The sequence below is a fragment of the Protopterus annectens genome, chromosome 5.part1 (assembly GCF_019279795.1).
Source record: "Protopterus annectens isolate FY-2018-M chromosome 5.part1, PAN1.0, whole genome shotgun sequence".
In the NCBI taxonomy this organism is placed as follows: domain Eukaryota; kingdom Metazoa; phylum Chordata; order Ceratodontiformes; family Protopteridae; genus Protopterus; species Protopterus annectens.
Window position 1 is genome coordinate 444,730,643 of NC_056736.1, and position 26,126 is coordinate 444,756,768.

Consider the following 26,126-nt stretch of genomic DNA (forward strand, 5'->3'; position numbering starts at 1 on the left):
CTTTGCCATGAGACTAAAGTCTATCACTCTCTCCTTAAAGCTAATCCTCAAACAATATCTCATAAAGTCCTGTAACTGTAACAGCTATTTTGATTAGCTTCTTTATCAGACCCCTTATCTTCTGTGCAGGGCCTTTGTAAACTAGTTACTTGAACATCATGCATTTCAAGTCCGACTCCTACCAAAGCATACATTTTGATATTTGCTAATTCTTGCTATCCTGTATTTCTATGGTGGATATCAACTGCAGTTTGATTTAAAATATTGTACTCCAATGTATTGTGTTATATACGACTTGTGTGAACCTTGTCTCTAGATGATTGTCACTTCTGAAGTGATACCTCAACCCCATGTGAAAAAATGGGAAAAGGTGTTTTGGATGCATGGATACAGTGTAAGTAGTACCCATCACCAGAATGCAACTGATATCTTTACAAGTACAAAACTATGTTAATAATTAATTACCATAGCCATATCTCATGCAAATGGATGTGGAACTTGGATCCCTGGTGTACCAGTGCAAGTCAGACAGACATAATGAACACTACATTATGTGTTAAGGAGGAGTTGTAGTTATTGATATTAGATAGTAGAAATACATCCCCAGAGCATCTGGGTTTAAACTCTCTGGGGCATGTCCATTTCTGCCCCAACATCAAGTACCACAATGTGGGAATCTGTGGAGGTGTTACTGCCTTTCAGTGAGGCCAGGAACTCCTCTATCTTGAGATGACTTGGGTGAAAGCCCACCACCAGTTACTGTCTATATCAGTGCCACAGCTTCTAATCAGTGGGTGGCATCATGAATTATATCCAAGGCCCTGTGATGTACCATATCTTAGCTGTGGTCCTGACCAGCCACCATATTTACATCAGTGAACATTTCAGCCCAAACATAGGTTCATAGGTCCATAGGTTCATAGGTTGGTACTGGGCTATCTGCCTGAAGGCATATATTAGCCCCGCCATGTTGTGCGGTATTCACCACCCCTTTAGTAGTTCCCTAGACCCTTGTACTAGCAGCTAGTACCCTTGGCCCCTATCTAGTAGTGCTGTTGATGTGATCCCTGGTGTGAACTTTCTGTTACCCATCCACTCATCAAGGTTCCTCTTGAAGAGTGATAGTGAGGGGCTCTGTCTTATGTAGATCGGGACCCTGTTCCATAGTAAGGGAAGTCTCTGCGAAGGGAATCTATCCCTCCAGCATGTTCTATTCATTGTTGTGTTGAGGTTTATATCCCTAGAGCGTGTAGCTCGAGTAGATTTGGTTTTGCTAAGATGGAGCATGTTCAACAATTCTGGGTTGGACATGGCTCTGTACGTTAGACAGAGATGGTCATGGAAGGGTTGGATTACAGCCTGCACAGTTAGCCACTGGCTATGAGGATGGAGGGCCTGTAGTACCACCTAATTTTCTGCATCCATAAATTTAGGCTTGTGGGTGGATATGGATGGGCCTCCAGATCCCACACTTTTGGGCCCTGTTTTTTTAGGCATTGTCCTGGCAGCATGGGAAACATAGGAATTAATGGCTATATTCTTATATGGCCATAAATATCTGTACAATAGTCCTGTACTACTAGGTCATACATTATGCTAAATTTTTGCCTGAAAGTATTATACCCACAATCTTTAAGAAAATTTCAGGCATCATATGTGTACTGAGCATGTATTCCCTTCAATATAATTACAGTAGTGTACCTAAAGAGCTACCTTGACCTTGACAATACCACTTTATCTAAGATTGTAGATAATTAGATATATACAAGGCACACAGCAGTAAAACAGTAATGAACATACTCCACAGTAACAGCCTGGCAGTCTACTATTTGCAGGGCACATGCAAAGTCCCTACTCTAACATCTTTGGCTAACACATCTTAAAAGTAATAACAAAATGGCATCCCTCACAGGCATTAAGATCTAGGAATATTTGAGGTTAACATTCTACAATTAAATTAATTGTGTAAGAAGTAGCACTTATTTTATATTAGCAGATATCTGACCCAGAAGGAAAGATCTTGAAAAAATCAACTTGCAAGATTCAGATTCTGGTTACAGAAGTTTGCTTCTTGTTATGCTAATATCATATAGATTCAGCTCTCTGGGTACAATGATTATGCTAATTAGGGATTATCTCATTATTGTTTCTGAATCAGTCAATTTGCTTGATGAGCACATCTGATAAACATTATGAAAAATGCTAGATGATGCCATCCACATACCTGAGCAGCTGCAGGCAGCTCTGCACACCTGAGGTGGCATAACAGATTAGGACTGAGAGAATTGACATCACATAATCAACAATCTGAAAGATGGAGTCACTGGAGAGCATTACTCTCAACAGCAAACAGAGAGAAGGAAGACTGTCATCTTTCACATAATAAAGTGCCATTGTAAGCATAATAATACAGTATCTTTATTTTATTATTTTACCATCCATCTCACAAATAGGTTGTCAGTTGGTGCCTATCATTGCACTGAAGCTGAAACAAGTGAGAACTGTTTTGGGTGCCAGTTTCCTGTAATTTTTACTGAGATATTTTAAGGTGAGTCAATTATGGCAGGAGAAGGTGATGGTAGTGCTCCATTCAGACTACAGAGGTGGTGTGAGGAGGAGTCCAAAATTTGTTTGGGCATCCTCTGTAAGCATTACAGCTGTAGGCTCCTGGAGAAGAGTTATATCAGGACACAGTATAAGGCTGATGCCTGGAATAATTAGGCTAAGGCTGTTAGCTTTGCTGCTGGCATCCCACACATAGGGAAACAGTGCTGTAACCACCATGTTGACTTGAGTCACTGCAAGTCTAACCTTCTTGGCCGATGGGAGGATGAACTTAGGGTGCAGTCACCACCACAATACTTTATCTATACCATCTTTTAGCTAAACAAATAAATTGTCACTGCATGCTACCATACAATTTCTCATTATGACCTGATCATGTCTCTAGCACCTTCAGAAATTAAAAGGAACAGGGAGATTTACAGGAATAGACTACAGCAACAAAGAGAGTGTCAGGGTAGGTATAAATGCTGTCATGAAAAATGTCTATGCATAATAACAGTTGTTGCCTTTAAAATAAAATCTATATAATTTTTATACAGGAGCACATCTGTCAGTACTAGCATAGGCTCCGGATAGTAATATGGCTATGAAATGTTCAAAATGAGCTTCTGTATGCCTCCTCCTGTATGGGTGGACAAGTGTCTGATTATGTTAAATCTACGTCCACTGAGATTGTTAGGATGACTGTTGGTTCAATTCCCCTATCCCTCCAAAAAAGTTTTTTGTCATGCCAGAGTATATTTGTCACCCTTCAGTATCAACGCACCACTGCAAGATCCATACATGTACTATCCATAAATAGTAGCCCTTTGTTGGACATTTCACAATATGCAATAGAAGTATCTGTCCCTTGTGTATCACATGTGCTGGACATTCTTACTGTGAGATTAGACCTCACATATGTTATAATAAAACAAACAGGTTGATGCCATACATGTGTAAGTCCTACTATTAAAAGGTTATTATGATTTATTGTATCAGAATCAGCATAGTTAAGAATGCAATAGTCATTGTTTTTACATTTCTCTTCTCCTCTCTCATTTTTGCTATCTTTTCCCTCTCATACATTTATTTTGTTATTTTTTTGTTTCTCTCCATTTCTTTTGCTCTTATATATAGCAGTGCAGCAACCTGCACCTTTCTCAGCAGCAAGGCCTGGTGTCCCCCCACAAATGACAGGAGTAACTCTACAACCACCACAAACACCCAGCATATCTGGCTAGCAGTGTGCAATAATTGCCTGCACACTTCCTGCCTTACCTGTACCACCTGCGTCACATAACCATGTGCTTGAGGGTAGCTGTGGTACTTGTTGATAGCAGTGCAAATGGAGGTGAATCTTTTGCCACCCATCAACACTGGCATAACTTGGCAGACAGATAATATACAGGAGGTTAGCTGTCCCTGCCCAATGCTGACTCCACTTTCTGATACAGAACTGAGAGGTGACTGTCTAGGGTTGTTAGTAATCTCCCACTGGGTCTAAGATACTAGAGACTTCATTTTCAAACACCCAGACATTTCCCCAAGCAAGTGTTCTCCTCCTTTTTGAGTCTATACTCTCCCCTGTATGTTGTATAATATTTCCATCAACACTATATTCCCTCTAGGTTGGGCATCAAGCTGGTAACTCAACACCATAAAAACCAACTGCCAATCATTAGGGAACCAGAGTTCTGCTGTGGCGACCCCTAACCGGGAAAAGCCGAAAGACAAACAACAACTATATTCTCTCTATTTGGCTGATGTCTCCTTCACTATTACTTCCTCCTCTCACTTTGTTACCCCACACCCTGTCAGTAATACAGGTTTACCCTGCTACCCAGCCTCACCATCCTTTCCAAATGTCCCTTCTCTTAAAAACAAAATAATAATAATAATAATAACAGGCCGCCTGTCCCTCAAAATATACTCTCACCCATACCTCTCAACTTCCCAGATATTTGACTAATGTACAAATGATTAGGCCTAATTGTTCATCATAAAAAGTGCTATTTTCTGACATATAATTGAGGATTTCAGTTATGAAATAACTGCATTTATTGTTCTAATTATCCAGGATTATTAAGCTAAGAAGTTTAGAGGCTTGCTTCTATCCTACCCCCATCCTGTTCATTCCTTAATTGCCTACCTTGTGTTCTACCCTCACCCTACTTCCCCTTTTTATTTCTGTCCTAAAATCCCATTTCCAACCTATAATCTGTTAAAAAATTAAAAAACACAGCCCCCCCCCCCAAAGGGCTTATAAAAATTGTCTTTCTGTGGTGATACATTGCATTATGGGTCACAGGGAGCTATGTTATGGACGGGTCTAAATTACATATTCGAATGCTTAAATGTTCGAATTGCTAAAGATCGAACTTTAATGATTGAACAGTTAAATGTTCGAATATGTAAAAACAAATATAAAAAAAAAAGTAAAAGGAAAGGGTTTAAGCAGGGGGGGCTCCCCCATACCCCCCGCTACTTAAATATACCAACTCCAAGATCGCACTTCAGTGCGTTACAGTGCGGAAACAGAAAATTTCCCATTCCCCTACACTGAAGCACGATCTTGGAGTTGGTATATTTAAGTAGCGGAGGGTGTGGGGTGTGCAGGGGGGCTTGCCCCCCTGCTTACACCCTTTAGTTTTTTTTTTTTTCATTTTGTTTTGTTTTTTTAAAATTTTTATTTATATTCGAACATTTAAATGTTCGATCACTAAAGTTCAGTCTTTAGCGATTCGAATATTTAAGTGTTCGTATATGTAGTATAGACCTGTTATGGACATCTATAACCATCAAGACATAACACTTCCCATCCCAAGGCAAAAATGAAGTCAAATCCTTGTCACATGCTACAGTCTTACCTTTGTTTGCACAAATAAGCTAGGCATCACTGTGTATCACCATGCAAATCTAAAATAAACTAAAGCTATCACTTTTATTCTGTTTAAATGGATCATTGTACTCATTAAATAAATTATACTGTGTCAGTGCAGTGGGTGGGAAGTTCTAATCCCCTGGGGGTTGTATGATGTTTTACAATGTTCAATTTTCAGTCTGCAGATGTGCTACATTTGCCAGACATTTGTGTTTTATTGCCCTGTTGCTAACTCGCTGGTAGAGACAATATCACTTGAAAAGGATATAGTCAATAACCCTGAGGTTTATCTTTCTTTTCTTGCTATCAGTCTGCCAGTGTGCTACATTTCCCTGATATGTGAGTATTATTAACCCTTTTAGTCTGACATCTCCTGTGGCTCACTTGTCAGTGAACTATTAAACTTTTGCCCCATATAAGCAGGCTGTTATTAATGCAATCCTTTTAAACTTGAAGATGAACGAGGAAAATTGACTATGACTAAAAATGACCCTGCTTGTGATGCATGGGTATGATCTGGAACTAGTTTTAGCAATATGGCTGTAGAAAAGCTTTTGGTGAAGTGATTTCAAATAACCAGTCAGGGAAGATCCTAAGCTTCCCCACTCATATACCTCTATTTAAATGAGGGTGGCCCTTTCCATCATTTCATTAGACCTCCATGTCCCCATTCACATTTAGCTGGGATAGTAGTCAGTTACCCCATGAAACTACCCCAACTGGCTGGCTAGGCCTTTTTCACCACCTCTGCGTAAAGACTATTGCATATATATAGATGTTGTATTTCCACAAGCCAGTCGTCTACAGTAAGATGAAAGCATTTATTTCAGCTTAATAAAAAGTTGAATGACACCAGCTTTTTGCCTGGATTATTTCTAAAATTCAGCACTATAAGAATAGAAACCTAGATTTTTACAGGATTTCTACTTGTGGTAGACTTCCATATCTGCAGATCACCGGGTGCAAGTTAATTGTAGGACTCTCTGGCTACTCTCTGGCTACTTCCTTTAGAAGCTTCTTGCTAGGGAGCTGACGATATACTGGTATGTGGGCTGAACTGATAGGCCAACACCCCTGAGACTATCATAGTTTCCTTTTTTAATGACATTTACATTGTATTAAAGGTCCACTGTTCATATTCTGGTGTTGTCAGGACTGGTGCAGGTCAGTACGTCATCATGTTATTTTATTTTATGCCACCTCTCCTATATACTTTCCACATTATTCTAAATTTAAGTATTGTTATACCACCTTCTCCCTTGTGTTTTGCTGCACTGCTTTAGTGGACAGCTCCCTCTGCAATCTTCTGTCCATCTCTGTGGTTACTGTTGCTATAGTGAAACCTGTACTTTCCCCATATCGCATCCATGACATTTTCCCTTTTGTTCTACATTTCTCTGCGTTTATATTGGTGTACACTAAATCAACATTGTCAGTGTTGTTTTCCCCTCTGGTATGCAGTGCTCCTGTATATTTAATGTTGACCTCAGCTGCTAATGCTTTAATTTAACCACAAGGTACTGTAACGTGATCTGGCTATGGATTTATGCTGAGGCCATAACAAGGAGTTGCTCATCATGCAACATGTCTAGCCTCATGCATGGGTGATAAGCAGTGAGGGTCATCGTGCACACAATGTAAATAGTTATGGCTTGGCTATGACTGTGGACACAGTATTTCTGAATCCCCATGTGCATTTGTACTGATTTCTATTATTACAAAAAAGATGTTTAGATGAACATATTATTGTTTGTATTTTTTAATAGCATTTACTCTTCACCAGATATTTACATTTGTTTGGCTTATGTTCTTTAACATGACTTTTCAGATAAATCTCAGGAATCAAAGAAATCATGCAGACTGCTGGAAGTATGACACTTCACAGCTACTAGGATGATTGAATTAAAGAAGGACAGATGTCTGCCACCATGATATGAGGTTTCATATTGACTGACAAGTTCACATACATTTTTGACTGGATATGCAGACTGTCACTGCATTTACTTATTCATTAGACATATTTGTAAGCATACGCTTCATCAATGAGATTTATAAGTATTGAAAACATTGAAGTTATGAATAATGTTGAATTCTGTTCACCCCAAGTATTTTGATGTGTAGCACATTGTAATAATAACTTAGATACAGTGAAACACACACACACACACACACACACACACACACACACACACACACACACACACACACACACACACACACACACTCACACACACACACACAGTACATCCATGCACTTACAATTAAAAGTTCAGTATTTATGAGTATATAATATATACCCGCATATATTTAGAGAAGCATTCCTCAAAATTCAAAAACCCATGTCTACAATTCATTCAGAAATCTTAGAAACTTTAGCCAAAATTCATTTAATAACATATTAAAATCATTCAACTGGTCCATACTAAAAACACATCCCCCAGATGATGCGGTACACTATTTCAATAAGCTCTTTCTAGATATCCTCAAGAATGTAGCATCACCCACCACCTAGAACAAAAAGAATATAGGCTAATCATGCTCCCTGGCTAATCAAATCCACCAAACAAATGTTACAAATCAGAGACAGAGTATGGAAGGATCGGCTAAAGAATAGCACTGACACAAATCTCCAAAACTTTAGGCAACTACATAACAATGCAAAAAAATCAGTCATTGTTGATAAGAAACCTTATGTTTCACAGCAACTAACCAAATATAAAAACAACCCAAACAATTTCTGGAAAATCATCACAACACTTCTTTTCCCTGGTTCAATACAACCCCCCCCCCCCATGCACAGACAAGACTCCAACTGAAGTGGCCAATATGTTCAATACACGTTTCATCGATAGCATAGATAGCTAATTTCTAGCCATAACTCTAGAACAAACTCAACCTCTGTTCAGGCTAGAAATAACTACAACAACACCTCTTCTTGCCCCATAAACAAAAGCCCTCAACTTTTCTAACTCAAATACCCCCTTTCCCTCTGCAGCCAGTACCTATTACATTAATTCATAAATTATTGCTTAAACTGAAATCCTCCTCATTATCGTTTGATAATCATGTCACCAGAATACTTAAAATGTGCTGCTGACTAAATACCTTATCCAGTATGTATACTCATCAATTGATCTCTTATGGATTCATATGTCCCCGCTCCTTGGAAAGCATCCATTGTAACCCCTTTGCATAAAGGAGGTAAATCAATGAACTAACAAATTATAGACCCATATCCATCCTTTCCCCTCTATCCAAACTGCTTGAAAAGTGCATACACATACAACTGCTAAACCACCTTACGCATAATAATCTCCTCACACCTACCCAGCATGGCTTTAGGCCAGCACACAGTACAACAACTGCATTTATCTCTTTCACAGACATAATCAACAAAGCTAGGGACCCCAATTTATACATATCTGTAGTATTATTAGATTTATCAAAGGCATTTGATACAGTCTCTCATGACAAACTACTTTAGCAACTATTATCAGTTGGTTGCTCTAAACCCACCAAACAATGGTTTAATGGCTACCTACCCAACAGAGAACAATGTATTAAGTGGCAAGGTTATCTATCTCAATACCATGTTAACAAAACCGGTGTCCCACAAGAATCCATTCTTGGACCCCTTCTTTTAACATATTCATCAATAATCTACACACTGCCTGAAGTCACAGTACATTAGTCCAATATGCTGATGACCCCACCATTATAACTTCCTCTGATAACATACCAGACCTGTTGCAACAGACCCAGGATGCTTTTACCTCAATAGAACCATGGCTAAACAATGCACAATTACTACTTAACCCCAACAAAACTAAACTTCTCCTCTTCACCCCTAAACCAGTCACATCTAATTTTAAAATGTGTTCCCTAAACAAAACTAAGATTGAAATAGTAATGAGTGCCAAATTACTGGGTATTACCATAGACAATAAACTCACATTTGACCAACACATACATAATGCTATTAAAAAAACATATCTTCAACTAGGGATACTTTATAGGTACAAAAACGTCATGGATTCAGACACTAAAAGAACACTAGCAAATGCTTACCTTTACTCTGCGGAACACCTATTTTTACTAACTTACACGTGACACTCAAAACCAAACTCCAGTCTTATTATTACAACATTTCTAAATTTGCTACAGGCTCATCCTATCATACACACCATAACAATACTCTCAAACAGATAAACTGGCTAGAATTCTTCCACTATCTTCACTACCTACAACTCACAATTGCACAAAAACTTATATATAAACATGACAGCTGTCCTGCCTTACAATCTATTCTGCATACCTACACTCCCAGCAGAAAACTATGCTCCACTGACAAACAACTCTTAGACATACATAAACCCAAGAAAAGAGCCGGCCAATGTTTCTACTCCTACACCATAGCTAAACTATGGAAAACTCTACCAATCAATATCACCAGTAAAGACAAACCAAATAAGTTCAAAACTGAACTAGAAAACCTACTTTTTCTAAATGTTGGATCTGCACATGCCCAAAATCCATTAACTAACCTCCAAACTTTTTTTTCCTCAGCTCCTTCCTCTCTTCTGTCTCCTTACACTCTCAACCTCCTAGTATCAATTTCATCTCTTAACACCCCTCATAGCTATCACCTTTTCCACACACCCCTCCCATTACCCCCACTTTCTTTCCCCAAAATAACATACTATTTTATCTACCTACTTTCTGCCCCTCTCACTTTCATCTCCACAACTTATAAATATTGTGTGCTTATTATGTTGTCCTTCTTCCAACCTAATAATTAATCTTCATAAAAATTGATGGGGCATTCAACTCTCTCTTTTGTATCATATGCTTATAATTCTCCTGTATATAACATTGGATATTTTATCACAATTGTATTTTGATGTAAAACATAAACTAATGTAATATTTTTTCATTTGTTATCATATGTTTGTAATTTTGATGTTAAACTGTTGTAATGTGTTTTCATTATTGTAAGCATTGCTGGAGCTTTTCTTCCCAGGCCTCTGCTGAAAATGGGTCTCTGACCCAATTGGACTTTCCCGGTCACCAAATGTCAATAAATAAAAAATAAATATAAGTCTAGAGGCCACAAACAGAACAAATAAGACAGGTCTTAATGTTGCTCAAAATCTCTATAGTCATCTACTCATCTACCAACTTACACCTGTCACAACTTCACCACGATCTGCTTATGTAACCTAGAATGCATGAATCATTTACTAATGTGCTTGTTTATTTGCTTAGTTAATTAGTTAATCAATCAGGTACATGAGCTGGACTAAGGGCCCTTTTCATCCATGACCTGCACTAAATATTTCATAAATCAGATAGAGGAATAAACATTCAGAAGATAAAGATATAAATCACACTTGGACTTAGACTCCCAAGTTATAAATGTCCTTGAGCTCAGACAACTGACAGATTAATTCAGACGGATAATGTCAGGTAATTCAAAAAATAGTATGTTAGAGAAAAGATAAAAAAAAATCTTTTTCTATAACCATGTAAGTAACTGTGCTTTATGTCATATTTGCATGATTAAATAATATATACAAACAGTCCGGCAAGGCTGTCTCCCTTAACATGAAACAATGACATTTGTTCACTGACAGTAAATGCATTGGATGAGCTATCCTTCTGAACATGCCTGTTGAAGCAATTGATTCCAAGTAACCTTGGTGAAACTTCTGAATGTTTTTTCACATGTAACTGTGCTTAAGGTTTGCCATTTTAATATTATGGAGCCATGTTCCTGGGATCTTAGACCATAATGATGAGATGTAGCTACTAACATGTGAGCCAGAGGGGGACAGTACTATAAATGAAGTAGCCTGAAGGTAAGAGAGGCAGACATGAAAGTGGTGTGAGTAGTGATGGGGGGTACTTTGTTCCCTCTGAAAAGCAGTGGTGCTCATATAGTTCAGAAATTGTTGCTGATATACAATTCTTATTTACTGTCGTCAGGGGAATACCAGTATTGTACGATGCATTAAGTGTAATGACAGGCTGTGCATGCTTTAATCTGTACAAATAGTTTTATACTGATGGACCATCTGAATTTAAAAGTGAATAAAGAGTCTGCAGCTTAATTTAAACTGCTTCAATACACTATTGGCAGTTTTCAAGATGCAGTTGAAAAGACAGATTTGGGTCAAATCATACTTTGTGCTGTTAGCCATGACTAGCAGATTGTTCAAAAGATCAATTATCTTTACAGCATCAGCTTCATTCAATCTTTGTGGGGAAGTGGCAAAGATTATTAACGTTGTCTGTAGTACTTACAATTAGATATTGCTCAGGCAGCCAGGGGCACAATTTGTGGGATTCTTTTGTACCTCACCACTGATTCTGGCAATCTTGAGTAGAATTGGGCGATGCAGTGGTGCAGTGGTTAACATTGTCACCTTACAGCAAGAGGTTCTCTGGTTCGTTTCTCAACTGGAGTGCCTTCTGTGCGGAGTCTGCATGTCCTCCATGTGTTCACGTGGGTTTCCTCCAGGTACTCCTATTTCCTCCCACATTCCAAAGACATGCATCTGCAGCATTTCTCCCTGGGCCTCCACTGAAAATAGGCTCTGTCCTAGTTGGACTTTCCCAGTCAACAAATTTAGAAAAAAATTAGGTTATCTGTATTGCAATTTATCAGGTTAGTATCCTTCTCTAGCATCCTATACCGAATAATGGCAGTAAAAAAGTGGTGAATATTGGAGTACTTCACCTAGATTTTGGTAATATTATGTTAGAGCATAGACAGGAAGGACACAAAACTTATTATTTTTACAAGTGAGCTTTTGACATTGAAAATGTTTGTTCTTACTAAGTTAAAAGAGGAGTATAACTGTTTATTTGATGTCCCTTAATCATGAGCATCTTACGTTAATGCAATAAGTTTTAGTATTTATTTATTCTAATATTTGTTTTAGAGCACTGCAATGTGTTTGAATTGTTACAGTGACCAAATTATTTCATCATATTTTATCTTACAGACAGCGCATTCTTGGTAGGCCTAGTTGCCTTTGTAGGTATAGCTGTAGCTTGTCTTTTCATTGGATTCGGTACTGTAAGAATGGGACAAAGGTAAGACCTGTTCCTGCTCATACAATCACTATAATGCTGCATCGTTGTGCTTCAGAAGTGGCAGTTAAGAGCTTATTTGCTTTAATGAAGTAATGAAACAATGTTTTCTCTCAGATTCATACTGACTGCTTCATTGCTAAAATTATGTCCTGCTATTTTAGTTTCAGAAAGAGCTTTGCCTGAATTTTGTCATTGTGATATGTCATGTCAAAAATTAAGCTAACTTCATGATATAGGAATCTCAGGCTAATACAAGATTTATTGCTTGACTCAGCATGATTTATGATATCCTAATATGCAGGCAGGTGGTATTCAGGAATAGATCTATATCTTGTCTCATCAGTAGTAAGGTCAGCACTGCCAGACAGACAACTCTGCAGCAGGAAATAACTTCATGACATGGCACATCAAAATTCAGGTATGTTCAATCGTGACATGGACCTTAAAAATTCAGATATGTTCAATAAGGATTTGGCTGTAGGCAGCCTTGGTTTTAAAATAAGTTTATGACTTTTCAGACTGGCATTTGTGACCAGAACTGCCTTAAAAAACATTATGGTTTAGGAGTGGATTTGTCATATGTTGAATCAATAATTAAGAGTCATCACGTGTGTCATTAGTAATGTTATTGCTAGGTTTTCCATACAGGCTAGCAGATTTGTAGACTAAACTCATGACGTGCCTTCTTTTCATGACATAAGGCAGCTCTGTCATAGGATCACAGGATCATAGCAACTTATTAGGCTATCGACCCCAGAGGTCATTTCAAGCCTAGCCATTTCATCCTAATGTAATACCATAGATTCTCAAGTCAATACCCAGGATTGTATTTAGCAATGACTGCCCATGTCCAGGAAGGTTGTGAGTGCTATCCCCAGTAAGAATTTACGGTGCCCCATCCACTCATCTGAGTTTCTTTTGAACAGTGTCATAGAAGTGCTCTACTTCACATGAATTGGTAGCCTATTCCAAAGTCATGGCAGTCACTAGGAGACACATTTTTCCCTCCAGTACATCCTATTGAAGTCACAGGCCATATTTACTTTCCTGGAATGGGTAGCTCTAGTCCCATTTGTTTTATGGATGTGCAGCAAATTCATTAGGTTTGGGTCAGATATTGTTCTGTAAGCCAAGCATAGGTCTCCCCTAAGAAGTCTATACGATATGAGTATAGTGACAAGGACTTTAGTCGGTCTGTATAAGGCATGTACTGGAGTCCCTTGATCTTCTTAGTTAGAAACCTCTGAGGTCTCTCCAGTTGCTTCAGGTGCTTTGTAAGGTACATGCCGAAAGGGGTGTTATACTCAATTACGGGCCTGATTAGTCATGAGTACAGAGGGGTTATAGCCTCCTTTCCTCTAGAGGTGATGCCTTTGCTAATCAAGTGTGGTAAGTAGAAAGCCTTCCTTACTACAGTAGACACATGAATTAACTGTCATGAGGAAATCCCGTATTAAGGAACAAGCTTGTACCTTGTCACTTCAAAGAACAAGTGAATTCTACCACATCAGAAATGTTGGTTTGTGTATGAATAATTGTAAAAGAATATTCTCTAGCTGTGTGTATTTCCTGCACTTCAACTTTTATTTTCATCTGAAATATTTCCAGTCCTTATTCTCAATTATCTGTTAGTCAGTTTCTATACCTCAACAACAAACTGCTTCACTACACCTCCAAATAACAAAATTGTACTCTTACCTACCCAGTTTCCAACCAAAATATATTATACATTAAGGTAAAATTCTTTGTTTAGACTAGCAAATATTTGCAGTGGAAATACATAAATACTTAAGTGGAAGCGTGAGTATTATTTATCTATACTATATGATTAATATTGGTATAAAGTTACAGTAACAGATTAGATTGTACCACATATATTGCTTACATCTGTATGATCAATGGTGATATGTTATATACGCTTAACTGAAAAGTCTGCACTCGAAATGCTGAGTGCTGACAAGTCAGAAGAAAGGAACATAAACACAGAAGAAGAGTGAATCTCAAAAAATAGTTTTCTTTAAAACTTATTTTTGCAGAGGGACAAGCCCCCTGCATCACCCACACCTCCCAAACTTATATATTCCAACTCCAATATCACCATACCTTGGAGAAAAGGGAATATTCTGAGAAATGGCATCTCAGACTTAATATATGTAACTCCATTCTTTCAGCCATTCAGACTCTGTATTTCAAGACTCATTCTTGTGGGTCCCAAAATTTCAAATGGTTACCACTCTTAATACTATTGTATTTTTACTCTGACAACAGCATTAGTATAATACATGCTAGCACTACAAGCATCAGAAAAAGAAACTGGCAGAAATAAAGGTCTAGGAAACCCTCTGCATATATACTATCATTAAACCTGGCTCTGGACTTTCAGCAATAGTTCAGAAACCTCCCAGATATTAGCTAAGGTTACTTAATGGAAAGTACTTAATGGAAAGTAGCCCCTTACTTATCAAGAAAACTAAACAAAGTACATGTGGTGTGCATGTAAAACACATGTTTATCTACAATCAAGATGCTATTCAAATGGATAAATGCAAGAACAAAAAACTCTTAACCATACTTCTTAAATTTGAAGACAGGAAACAACTTAAGATCGACCAATGAGTTTCTGAACCTAAATTCAACGTGGTGTGGTATATCTCTAACAGCTATACAGCAGAACTTATTTTATAAGGTAACTTTTACTGCAATCATCTCAGCAAACAACCTAATGCTTTTCTCTAGTCTCTCTTAAATATTGCATCAATCACAGTCAGAAAGGATCTTGTCATAAAAGCCATTAAAATACTAGTTTGCGTACCAACAGCACACCCCTCCCAAAAAAATGGAATAATTGCAGCTATCCAAAGTACTTATCAGCTGTTGCACTTATCTTGTGATGAGATGGTACAATGTTACGGTCAGGATAATAAAACGGGCACTAAACTGAACAATACTGCATACCAATAAACAAACCTCCCCTACCAACAGTAAACACAAAAAAACTATGTACTATGCAAAATGAACACCAAAGCAAAACATCTGCATCTGTAACAACTAATGAAAAAAAAACAGATTGATGCCATGGACAAAATTAATAAATAAACTAATATCTCTGTGATGATATTAGATATTGTTATCTGTGCTAGCATGTCTGGCTGAAGTTTTGTAAATAATTGTAAATTATCCTGTGTTACACATGCCAGCATGACTAGCTATAATTTTGTAAATACGTTTATGTCTTTTGATTATCACTCTGATTTATGCAAGATATTTGAATGTCAAACAGTGCTCTGGCTGACCAAATGTCCATGTTCTTTTTAAAGAGAATTCTGAATGTAAGTTATGCCAGAATCAGCTGACCTAGATGTGATGTCATTGTATGCCAGGGCTGAAAGAATAGAATTTTCACTGCAGCTGTTTTTTACTTTTCAAAGTCTGATATGAGAGTAGCTTCCTGTTACTTTTAAAAATCTGCTATAAGAGCAGGTTCAGTTGTTCAGTTACTGTTCAGTAGTTGTTTTCCAGAGCAATATTCAGCAATAGCAATCCAGCTGTTTCCAGGAGAGTAGTTATTCCAGTCATTGTGGACAGACAACAGCCTGAAATTTGGACATAATTTCTCATTTTATTTTGCAGAAGTAAGAGTATAATCTTGCCTTGCTAAGTTATTTAGAATACATAGGGAAGGTTAATTTTCAGATAGTCAGGGAACTACAGCTAGATAGTTAGATGTTTTCTAAAATCAATGTGAGATCTGTCCTACAGTATTACTTTCATACTTCTTGTGTGTGAAACTCTGATGTTTATTGGAATCAGTTATTCAGCATTTACGTTTTAAATCCTTTTATTTGTTATTAAATGCTTTACTACCTCTCAATGTGGCTCATTATTTAATTACTATTTTAATAACTTGAGAGTGTTTATGCTTATTGTGATAACACCATGGCCACTCTGAAAAGCCTTACTGCTTGGGATACATGGTACCATTTGTTTTAATATCTGTTTTACCCAATATAATTGAACACCCCTTTTGAAGGGTATTGTGGTATCTGACTAGTGGCGGCTGTTACCTTTTAATTTGAGAAAAGAAACACAGCAGATACATCTGTGTCAATCTTTCTCAAGGGGCCTTCCTCAGGTTCTTCCTCAACTCAACATGCAGAAATGCATGTTAAGAAAAAAAGACAGAAAACCAAACATTTTCAGGGCCCTTCCTCTTCACATTCCAAGTGGAATACATTCTCTCAGGGGCTGATTAAGGCTTTGATGGCTCTGAAGCCTTCCACTGCTGTTTCTGTTCCTTCTTTTGCATCCTCTCCTGTTAAAAGGAATGGGGAATAAGAATTACATGATGATGATGATGATTCTTCTTCTGATGATTCCTTGGCATACTCTATACAAACTGCTTCCCATGTAGAATATACTTCTCCAAAGGAGGAGTCCAATGGGGCAGATTCTCCAGTAGAAATGATTTATTTTGGGGAGACTATTAACAAAATGAGAGAATGTGTTAAATGGGACTGTTCACAGATCATAGAAGAGCAAAAAAAGTATGACCTTTTACAAATGAAAACTCCTTCTCAGCATTTTTGGATGCTTTTTCATCTACTTCTATGACCCCTGATTCACAGGCACCTGCTCCTAAAAGGCCATACAGGTTCTACAAGGTTCCTAATGACTGCAAATTCCTGCATAAGTGTCCTTCAGCTGATCCAACTGTAGTATTCACTGCTTCAGACAGGTCCTCTAGGTCGTCACCTTCTTCAAAGCTTCTTCCTTCAGATAAGGAGAATAAAATTATGGAAAGTTTATATTTCTTCTGTGTTGGCTATCAGAGCTATAAATGTCAAATACATATGTCCAGGCATTCATTGACTCTGCTTTCAGAGGTCTCTCAAGCTCTTTCACAGCTTCCAGACTCTCACCTAAAAAATCAGGTTATGTCTCTATTAGTAGCTTCTTCACAAGTAGCTAGGTACTCAATTAAATGTAGTTATGATGCAGTCGATGCATCCTCTAGAGCAGCTGCTTCTGGCTCTGTCCTTAGAAGGCACTCTTGGTTGAGGTTTCAACCTTTGCCACATGACATCAAAGTAAAATTGATGGATGCACCTCTAGATAACTCTGCTCTGTTTGGGTCTAGAGCCACAGATTTATTTAAGTCCTTACAAGAGAAAGAAATGAACTTCAAGATTTGAAGCACATTTTTTTGTCACCTGTTCCAAAATTCCACAGAAATGTTCCCACTAAGACTTCTTTTGATAGGAGACAGATGCACCCATCTTCTTCTTCCAGATCTAAAAAGACTGTAGGAAAATATCCACAGTGTAAAACTACTGGTTCTGGCCCTTCATCCTAGCAGCCCCTTCCAGCCAAGCCAAGTGCTCTCTGACTACCAACATCTTCCAAGTCTTACTCCTCTGCCTCTTCATCTAGCCCTGTCTTTTCCAGCTTGGGCAAGTATAACTCAGGATTCTTAGGTTCTTTCTATTATCCAACAAGGATATTTCATGACTTGGAAAAATATTCCTCCTTTCATGGGTATTCCACAGCCCCCTACAAACCAGTTGACTGTTTCTACAGGTTCTAATGGAATTACTTTCTCCAGACACAATTCAACATGTGCAAATGGACCAAAAAGGCAATGGGTTTTACTCAAGAATGTTTCTTGTCCCCAGAAAGTATGGTCCTTCGAGACCAATTCTGGACCTAGCCCACTTAAACACTTTCCTAAAAGCACCAACTTTCTGCATGCTATTTTACAGACTTTGTTTCCTTTGATTCATCCTCAGTCTTACATGGCTTCTCTAGACATCAAGGATGCATACCTTCACATACCTATCCATCCCCTTTACAGGAAATGCTTACATTTCTCTGTAGCTTCTTTGCACTTTCAGTTCTCTGTCTTGCCTTTTGGACTTTCAGCTGCCCCAATGGTATTCATAAAGTGCTTGGCCCCTGTGACTGCTTTCCTCAGGGTCAGAGAAATTCAGGTATACCCATACCTAGCTGATCTTTTTCTGACTCCTCAATCAGAAAAGTTGATTAAAAATCTCCAGTTTGATATTTCTTTCCTGCAAAGTCTGGGGTTCATCACACATTTCAAAAAACATTTTCTTTCCCATCACAAGGTCACATATTTCTAGGGGGCAGGTTCAGAACAGACCTCATGATGCTTTTCTTCCACCAGATAAAAATTCTATCCCCTCACTTCCTTCTTTAAAAGCCTTCTGCCTCTTCCCTCCATTATAGCCAGGGAATGTATGAGACTTCTAGGGTTATGGCATCCACAATACCTATGCTGCCACTTGCATATCTCCACATGAGGAAATTTCAGTGGTACCTAAAATCAGTTTGGATGCAGCATGCTCACTCTCTGGAGTTTGTGATCCCTCTTCTCCCATGCCTAAAATCCAAGCTTCTTTGGTGGATTCAACAATTTTCTCTTAATCCTGGACTTACTCTTCATCTGCCCCAGCTAACTCAAGAGTTATTCACAGCTGCCTCAGACATAGCGTGGCAGGCAACTTTTGCATCAAAGAAGGTACAGGGCCTTTGGTCTCTTTCACAAAGAAAAGAGCATATCAACATCAATGAAATGAAGGCTCTTATTCTAGCTCTTTAGGGTTTTCATCTTCTCTTCAATCCAGGCCTTCTGAAACTGTTTACAGACAACACCACAGTCTTTTGGTATGTTAAAAAGCAAGGGGGTGGGACAAAGTCTTAATTTCTTTGCAGGTTAGCTGTCATGGCATCGGATTTGTCAGGTCAGTACAATGTCACTCTTCAAGCGATTTACATCCCATCCACCCAAAACATTGTAGTAGACACACTAAGTAGGTCCATGACTCAATTCCATGAATAGATGCTTCACAGGCATGTATTTCTGGACTTGATCCATCAGTGGGGTACTTATCTACTGGATCGTTTTGCCTCCCCTCTGAGCATATAACTTTCTCTATTTTATGCCAGATTCCCACATTCCAGCTTGGAAGGTGGACTTCCTATCTTCTTCATGGAAGTGGATGTTTCTCTATGCATTATCCCCTTTCCTCTCATTCAAAAAGTCCTGCTCAAAATTCAGCAGGACAAACCAAAAATCCTGCTGGTACTCCTTTTTGGCAAAGACAGCATTGGTTCCCTCTTCTTCTGCATTTAGCCAAGGGCAATCATCACAAGTTACCACACCACAGAGTGGACCTTCTCACACAGGACAAGGGATCTCTACTTCATCCACATCTGTCAGTCGTACAACTGACTTTGTGGGTGATAAACGTTTCATTCCTTTCAGACACAATTTTTCAGAGGATGTGCTTAGGGTTCTGCAGGAGATCAGGAAACCCAATACTAAGAAATCTTACTTATCCAAATGGAAGAGATTTTTAATTTCATGTCTTTCTTGAAATCTGGATCCATTTTCAATAGAATGTTCCAGTAGTTATTTCTTACTTGTATGAGTTACTTAAGAGTGGTTTGGCTTATTCGTTAGTGAAAGTTCACCTGTCTGCCATTTCTGCCTGTCTGCCATTATCTCTACCTTTGGCTTTCAGATTGGAATTACAACTTTTTCTTAAAGGCATCCTTCACATTATGTCTCACAGGAAACCAGTTCCACCCCATTGGGATTTGAATTATGTCTTAAAAAAACTTAGTGTATCCCCTTTTGAACCTCCAGCTTCAGCTTTCTTAAAATTTTGTACTTGGAAAACTGTTCTTTTACTAGCTTTAACCTCTGCTATGACAGTTTCTGAGATCCAAGCTTTGATGGCTTTTCCACCTTTTCTTGTTTTTTACAAGGATATGGTATTTCCGCATACTAATCCCTCCTTTATGCCCAAGGTGGTGAAAGGAGTTGTCTCTTAATCAATTTATTCAATTGCCCAATTTCTTCCCTTCTCCTCAATCCTGCAGTAAAAAGATTTTACACACCTTGGATGTGCATAGACAACTTAGATTTTATTTGGATAAGATTAAGGCTATCAGGAAGTCTAGTCAGCTATTTGTTTCTTTTATAGGTTCATAGGTTCATAGGTTCATACTAGGCTATCTGCCCAAGGGCATTTATAAGCCTAGCCCATAGTTATGTGGCTTTCGCCACCCCTTTAGTTTGAATAAAAACTATGCCTATCATTTTGCTGTGCCTCTGTCAAGCAGTGACGCTGAAGTAATCCCTGGGGTATATCTGCAATCTCCCATCCATTGGTCAAGATTCCTCTTGAACAAGACCAGAGAGGTGCTCTGCCTCACATGTACCGGGATTTTGTTCCACAGCATAGGGAGTCTCTGGGTGATGAATCTGTCCCTCCAGCATGTTCTATTTATAACCGTGTCAAGGTTTAAGTCTCCCGCCCTTGTGGTTCTGAGGGATCTAGATTTTTTGAGGTGAAGCATATTCATCAAATCTGGGTTTGACATGGCCTTATATGTCAGGCACAGGTCACCTCTGAGCAAGCGGTATGAGACTGAATAGAGCTGGAGTTCTTTCAGTCGGGCAGCATAAGACATATTTTTGAGACCCTTTATCCTTTTGGTGAGGAACTTTTCATCCCAGGGCTCTGGGTTTGCCTGTCCCTAAACAGACAATTTATTCTTGGATTTCTAAGGCAATTTTGTTTTTTTATGACTTTGATGATATGACTCTTCCTGCTGCTGTTAAGGCTCATTCCAATAGGTCTGTGACTTTCTCAGGTACATCCTTTAAAGGTTTGCATACTAACACCATTTTAGAGGCTGCTACTTGGTCTTCTGTTCATACTTTCACCAAAATTTACAAGTTGGATAGCATTTCTAGATCTAGGGCAGGGTTTTCTAGAGCCATACTCCATGGTTTTCTATAAAACTCCTCTGTGCCTTCCTCCTCCCTGGGTTCTTAATAAGCTTTGGCATTCTACTTTATGTAAAGAATACTGAAACATTGAATAGAAGGATATAGAATGATTGTGTAAAATCTTACCATAACCATAGATGTCCTTCTCTTCTATTTTGCAGTATTCTATCCATCCCTCCTTCACCCCGTATACATTGCTTTTTTCTTAGATGGCAGATTATTTTCCTTTGCTCTGGTGTTCCTAATGGGGTATTTCAGTCCTGAGGATTGTACATGTGGATGTCCTTTTATGGTTGATGTTGCCAGTACATATGTATGGCATCCCACATACCTGCAGTAGCTAAAAGCTGTTGCATGCTAGCCAGATATCAGGTTGCTTGGACAGAGGACTTCCCATATGTAAAGGATACTGCAACAGAGAAAAGAAGGACATCTATGGTTATGGTAAGATTTTACCCAACTATTATATCCATTACACTAGACAGACAAATGAAAGATAGACAAGCAGCTGGATAGCTAGCTAATCGGATAGACATAATGATAGATAGATAGATAGATAGATAGATAGATAGATAGATAGATAGATAGATAGATAGATGATAGAAAGATAGATAGATAGATAGATAGATAGATAGATAGATAGATAGATAGATAGATAGATAGATGGATGGATAGATAGATAGATAGATAGATAGATAGATAGATAGATAGATAGATAGATAGACAGATTCATAGGTTCATAGAAGGTTACTAAGCTAATGGTCCTGGAGCCCTTACAGATCTAGCCATATTTACCCCATGTTGTCCCAATTGTTGGCGGTTAGGTGAGTGATGCCATTACTTAAAATACATGCCACAAAAAAGGATTTCCTTACTATTGTGGATACATGGTGGTCAAAGTTGAGGTTGCTATCAACCTGAGCACCTAGATCATGTACCACTGGGTCTACACTTAGGGGTGTGCTGTCTATAATGTAATTAGCAGGGATGTTAGCTATCCCAAAGGGAATAATAATGCTTTTTTTTGCAATTAGCTTTAATCTGAGGCTTTGGCATCAACTATTTATCTGTGTTAACCCTGTCTGCAATATATTAACATCACTGTGGGACTCAGTGATTGCTCGCAATTTGCAATCATTAGCAAACTTGGTCAGCCACAGGTTGTCCAAGTTTGCTTGGACTTCTGGGAAATAAATTCAAAAGAGAAAGGGGCCCAGAACAAAACCCTATGGTACGTCCCTGGTGACTGGTCTTTTGCTAGAGGTGAAGTCACCCACTTTGACAGTATGTGCCCTGTTGGTGAGACAGCTGGCTACCCATCTGGTAATGTAGAGTAATGTAGGGGTTAATTCCCAACTGGGAGAGTTTCTCTATGATACCTGAGTGGAGGATTGTATCAAATGCCTTGGCTAGATCTAGATACATGGTATGCACTGTCTTTCCCTTGTCCAGGACCTTGGTGACTTTCTCAAAGAAGTCAACCATGTTTAACAGGCATGATCTACCTTTAATGAATCTGAACTGTGTTGGGTCCTGAGTTTGGAGATTACCTATGTCCTTGTTAATAAGGTCGATAATGATTCTTTCCATGGCCTTGCAGATCAGGCTAGTCAAGCTTATAGCTTTATAATTTCCAGGGTCAGTTGATAGTCCCCCTTTGTGCAGAGAGATTACGGTTGCTGTCCACCATTCTGCCAGAACATAGCCAGCTTGCAGGCTGTGATTAAACAGGGATCCAAGTGGGTCTGCTAGGTCATTTTTTTAAGTTGTTTAAAAGGCATTCTGATGAAGTTCCCTGTGTGGAATGAAAGTGCTTAATCTGTGTGTACTAAGTGAAATTTATTAATTACATTTTACTTCTGATACTTTTGGTGTCACAACTCAGCCTTTATTGGGATCAGTGTGCTAGACTGGGTGTTTTGTATGGATTACTAGTGGTTTATTTCATTGCACTCAGTTCTTTTCCGCCTTTTCGTTTATTGTTTAAAAGGCAACTTGGGATATTGTTTGGTCCCACTGATGCCATGTTTTTGGCCTTGGAGAGCAGCAAGGTGACCTGCTGTCTTGAGATAATAGGCTGAAGAATGGTGGCAGGTATACTTTGGGGGATAAATGAAGGGGATGGGGGGGTGAAGTTTGCTCCAAATCTGTCAGCTAGCATGTTTGGCTATTACCTCTGGTTGAGTATGAGTGGTGCCATCCACAACCAGTTCACGCATATCTGGGTATTCCATTTTAGATTTTGGACATAGCTAAAGAATGACTTGTGATTATCCTAGCTATGGAAGCCATTTTTGCTTTGTAATTAGCTTTGAAGGACTTGACAAGATCTCTAATTTCTTTGTTTAAGCTAGAGGGGGATCTCTTCCTCCACTGAGCCAGATCCTTCTTGTTCCTTGGCATTAGTTTCTTTCTATTGTTGTATAGCCTGTTTATACCAGGGATCCACCAGGGTGGCTTGTTTTTTCAGCAAGACCTGGTTTTAATCCGGTCAGGTACAGATGATTCCATACAACTGCTTAAGTGGATATACAGGGTATTGGTGTACACCTCTACATATTAGTCCATGTTATTTGCATTTGAGGGGGCTTTAAAACTTCTTATACTATCACTTAGTAGGCGGTAGTTTGTCTATGAACAATTCTTAAGCATTTTGAGCTTGATGGGGTATCTGGTCTTACAATTACATCATACAAGATTGATTTATGGTCTGATCTTACCAGGCAGGACATCACATGGTAGGGGGTGCAATGCTCTTCCATGTAAGTAATTACTATGTCTAGAACATTTGAGCCTCTTGTGGGTGTGCTGTCTAGCTGTTACAGAGCATTTGGATTGACTAGAACCTCTGAGCCAGCATGTTTGTGGTCATGTATTTTTCCCAGTTAATAGTAGGATATTTAAAATCACCCATGAGTAAAGTATTGAGCTGTATGGTAAGTTAATCCAGTTAGTCCATGTATGCTGTATGCCTTTTTTGTTTCATGGTGAGGGAACTATAGCTAGCTATGATGCGGTAGGGGGATTTGCCTACAGTTAATTGGGCATGGAGTAGCTCAAGAGAATCATACCAATTGACCAGTCTTGAGGTGTACTTATCCTTAATGAAGATGGATACACCTGCTCCTTTGGTTCTTTCATGCTCAGTTTGTGGTCTGGACATGTGAAAAGTATTGTAGCCCTTCATGGCTGGGGTGCTTTCTGTGCCTTTGAGCCATGTCTCAGCGACTGCACAGATGTCAGCTGCTTTCAAAGTGAGGAGTGCTTCCAGGGAATGCAGTTTCTTGTTTAGACTACTACCATTAAGCAGCAGTACATTGAGCTTATCTAGAGAGGATTTTGTTATGTTGGGAGGTTGCTTATTTTGTCACTGCCTAAAAAAGGCAATACAGAGGTGGCTAATGCCTTTGCCGATATCTGAAAGCCTAGAGGAGACAGGTGCAGACCCACTCTGACATAGCATGTCAACCATCTATTCCCAGGCTGACAGATATTGGATCTTCTTGGACTAACATCAGAAGCTAAGACAATTGCTAAAGTCAATCATTTTTATTTGTATTTTGGCAACATCCTTGGAGAAGGTAGAATGCTGCTTAAAGCTAGGCTTATACCTCCCTGTGATACATAATCTGGAAGATCAATCATGTCTCTCTACATATAGTCCATTGAGGTACATCTCAAATCATTCAACCCCACATGGACTATGACAGAGTTATACCGGTACTTGTGGTTGAGTGACTTGAGTGCTTGAATGACTTGGTGAATTCTGGCACCTGAGAGGCAGCTAAGTGTAACCCACTTCTTATCCAGCCTGATAAAGGGAATATCCATGTGTCTCACAATGGAGTCACCTATGACCAATACATTAGGTTTTGTGGTGTTACACCTTATGGGCTTATTTGTTGAGGCACTGATGTGTGTGTTATTATACATTGTGGTTGTTTTTTATATTATTACTTATGTAGGTGGTTTCTATTTGTCAGGCCTCTGATCTTTTGGTACATTACTAGTGAGTACCTCCACATATGTAGGTATATGTGTCACATCCTTATTTAGTGTAGGAAGTGTGTGTGTGCTGACAACCTGTTTGGCATTTGATTTGTCCTTATGCTAGAGTCTTGCCCCCATTTCATAGGGTAAATACATCTCTCACGTAAAGTATCTGTTTATTTCAGGAGAAAGTGGGTTGTCAGTATGCATGAGACAATTGCTACATTGCCTCAGGATGTCTATGTCTATCATGCTGGCCAGAGAGATGATGAGAAACTGCCTGTCCATGATAGCAGGCTTTTATTATATGTTTTATTAGGGAAAAGAATGGTTTAATTTGACAGGACTGTGCTGGTTGCACTGAGACTACAAGATAGACCTATATTTTGTGTAGGTTAAGGTTGATCAATACAGCAGTGCTGCTCAGTGTGCAATTGAGTTGCTCCTAGAGCAACAGAAAAGCTTGGAAGGTTTTCACTGACAGCTGTTCATTGAAAAAATGAGTTTCTAGGCTTTTGCATCTATACAGGGCACTGGTAACTGCCACTGAGCAAAGAGCAGCACTGTGCAAATGCAAGGCTTAAATACGAGCAAAGAAAAATAAGTTTCAAGCTAACTACCAATCAGGAAAGCACACAATAAGCCTTTCACCAGCAATCCCCAACTCAGACAAGTTAGATCAGCACACTTCTGTCACAAGGGTATAGAAAAACACCTTCTTAATGTAGAATAGCTGCTGTGGAACAAACTATAACAAGCCCACACAAACTACCAAGAATAGCCCTACAA

At 38.8% G+C, this 26,126-nt stretch overlaps 1 protein-coding gene across 1 annotated transcript in view; it reads left to right on the forward strand.

Annotated features, from left to right (window-relative positions):
* Nucleotides 1-26,126, forward strand: part of LOC122803216 (prolactin receptor-like) — a 288,478-nt gene that overhangs the window by 203,004 nt on the left and 59,348 nt on the right. Inside the window, exon 6 of the mRNA XM_044072822.1 lies at nucleotides 12,436-12,526. Within this exon, the coding sequence (XP_043928757.1) occupies nucleotides 12,436-12,526 (91 nt within the window). The remainder of the gene's footprint in view (nucleotides 1-12,435; nucleotides 12,527-26,126) is intronic.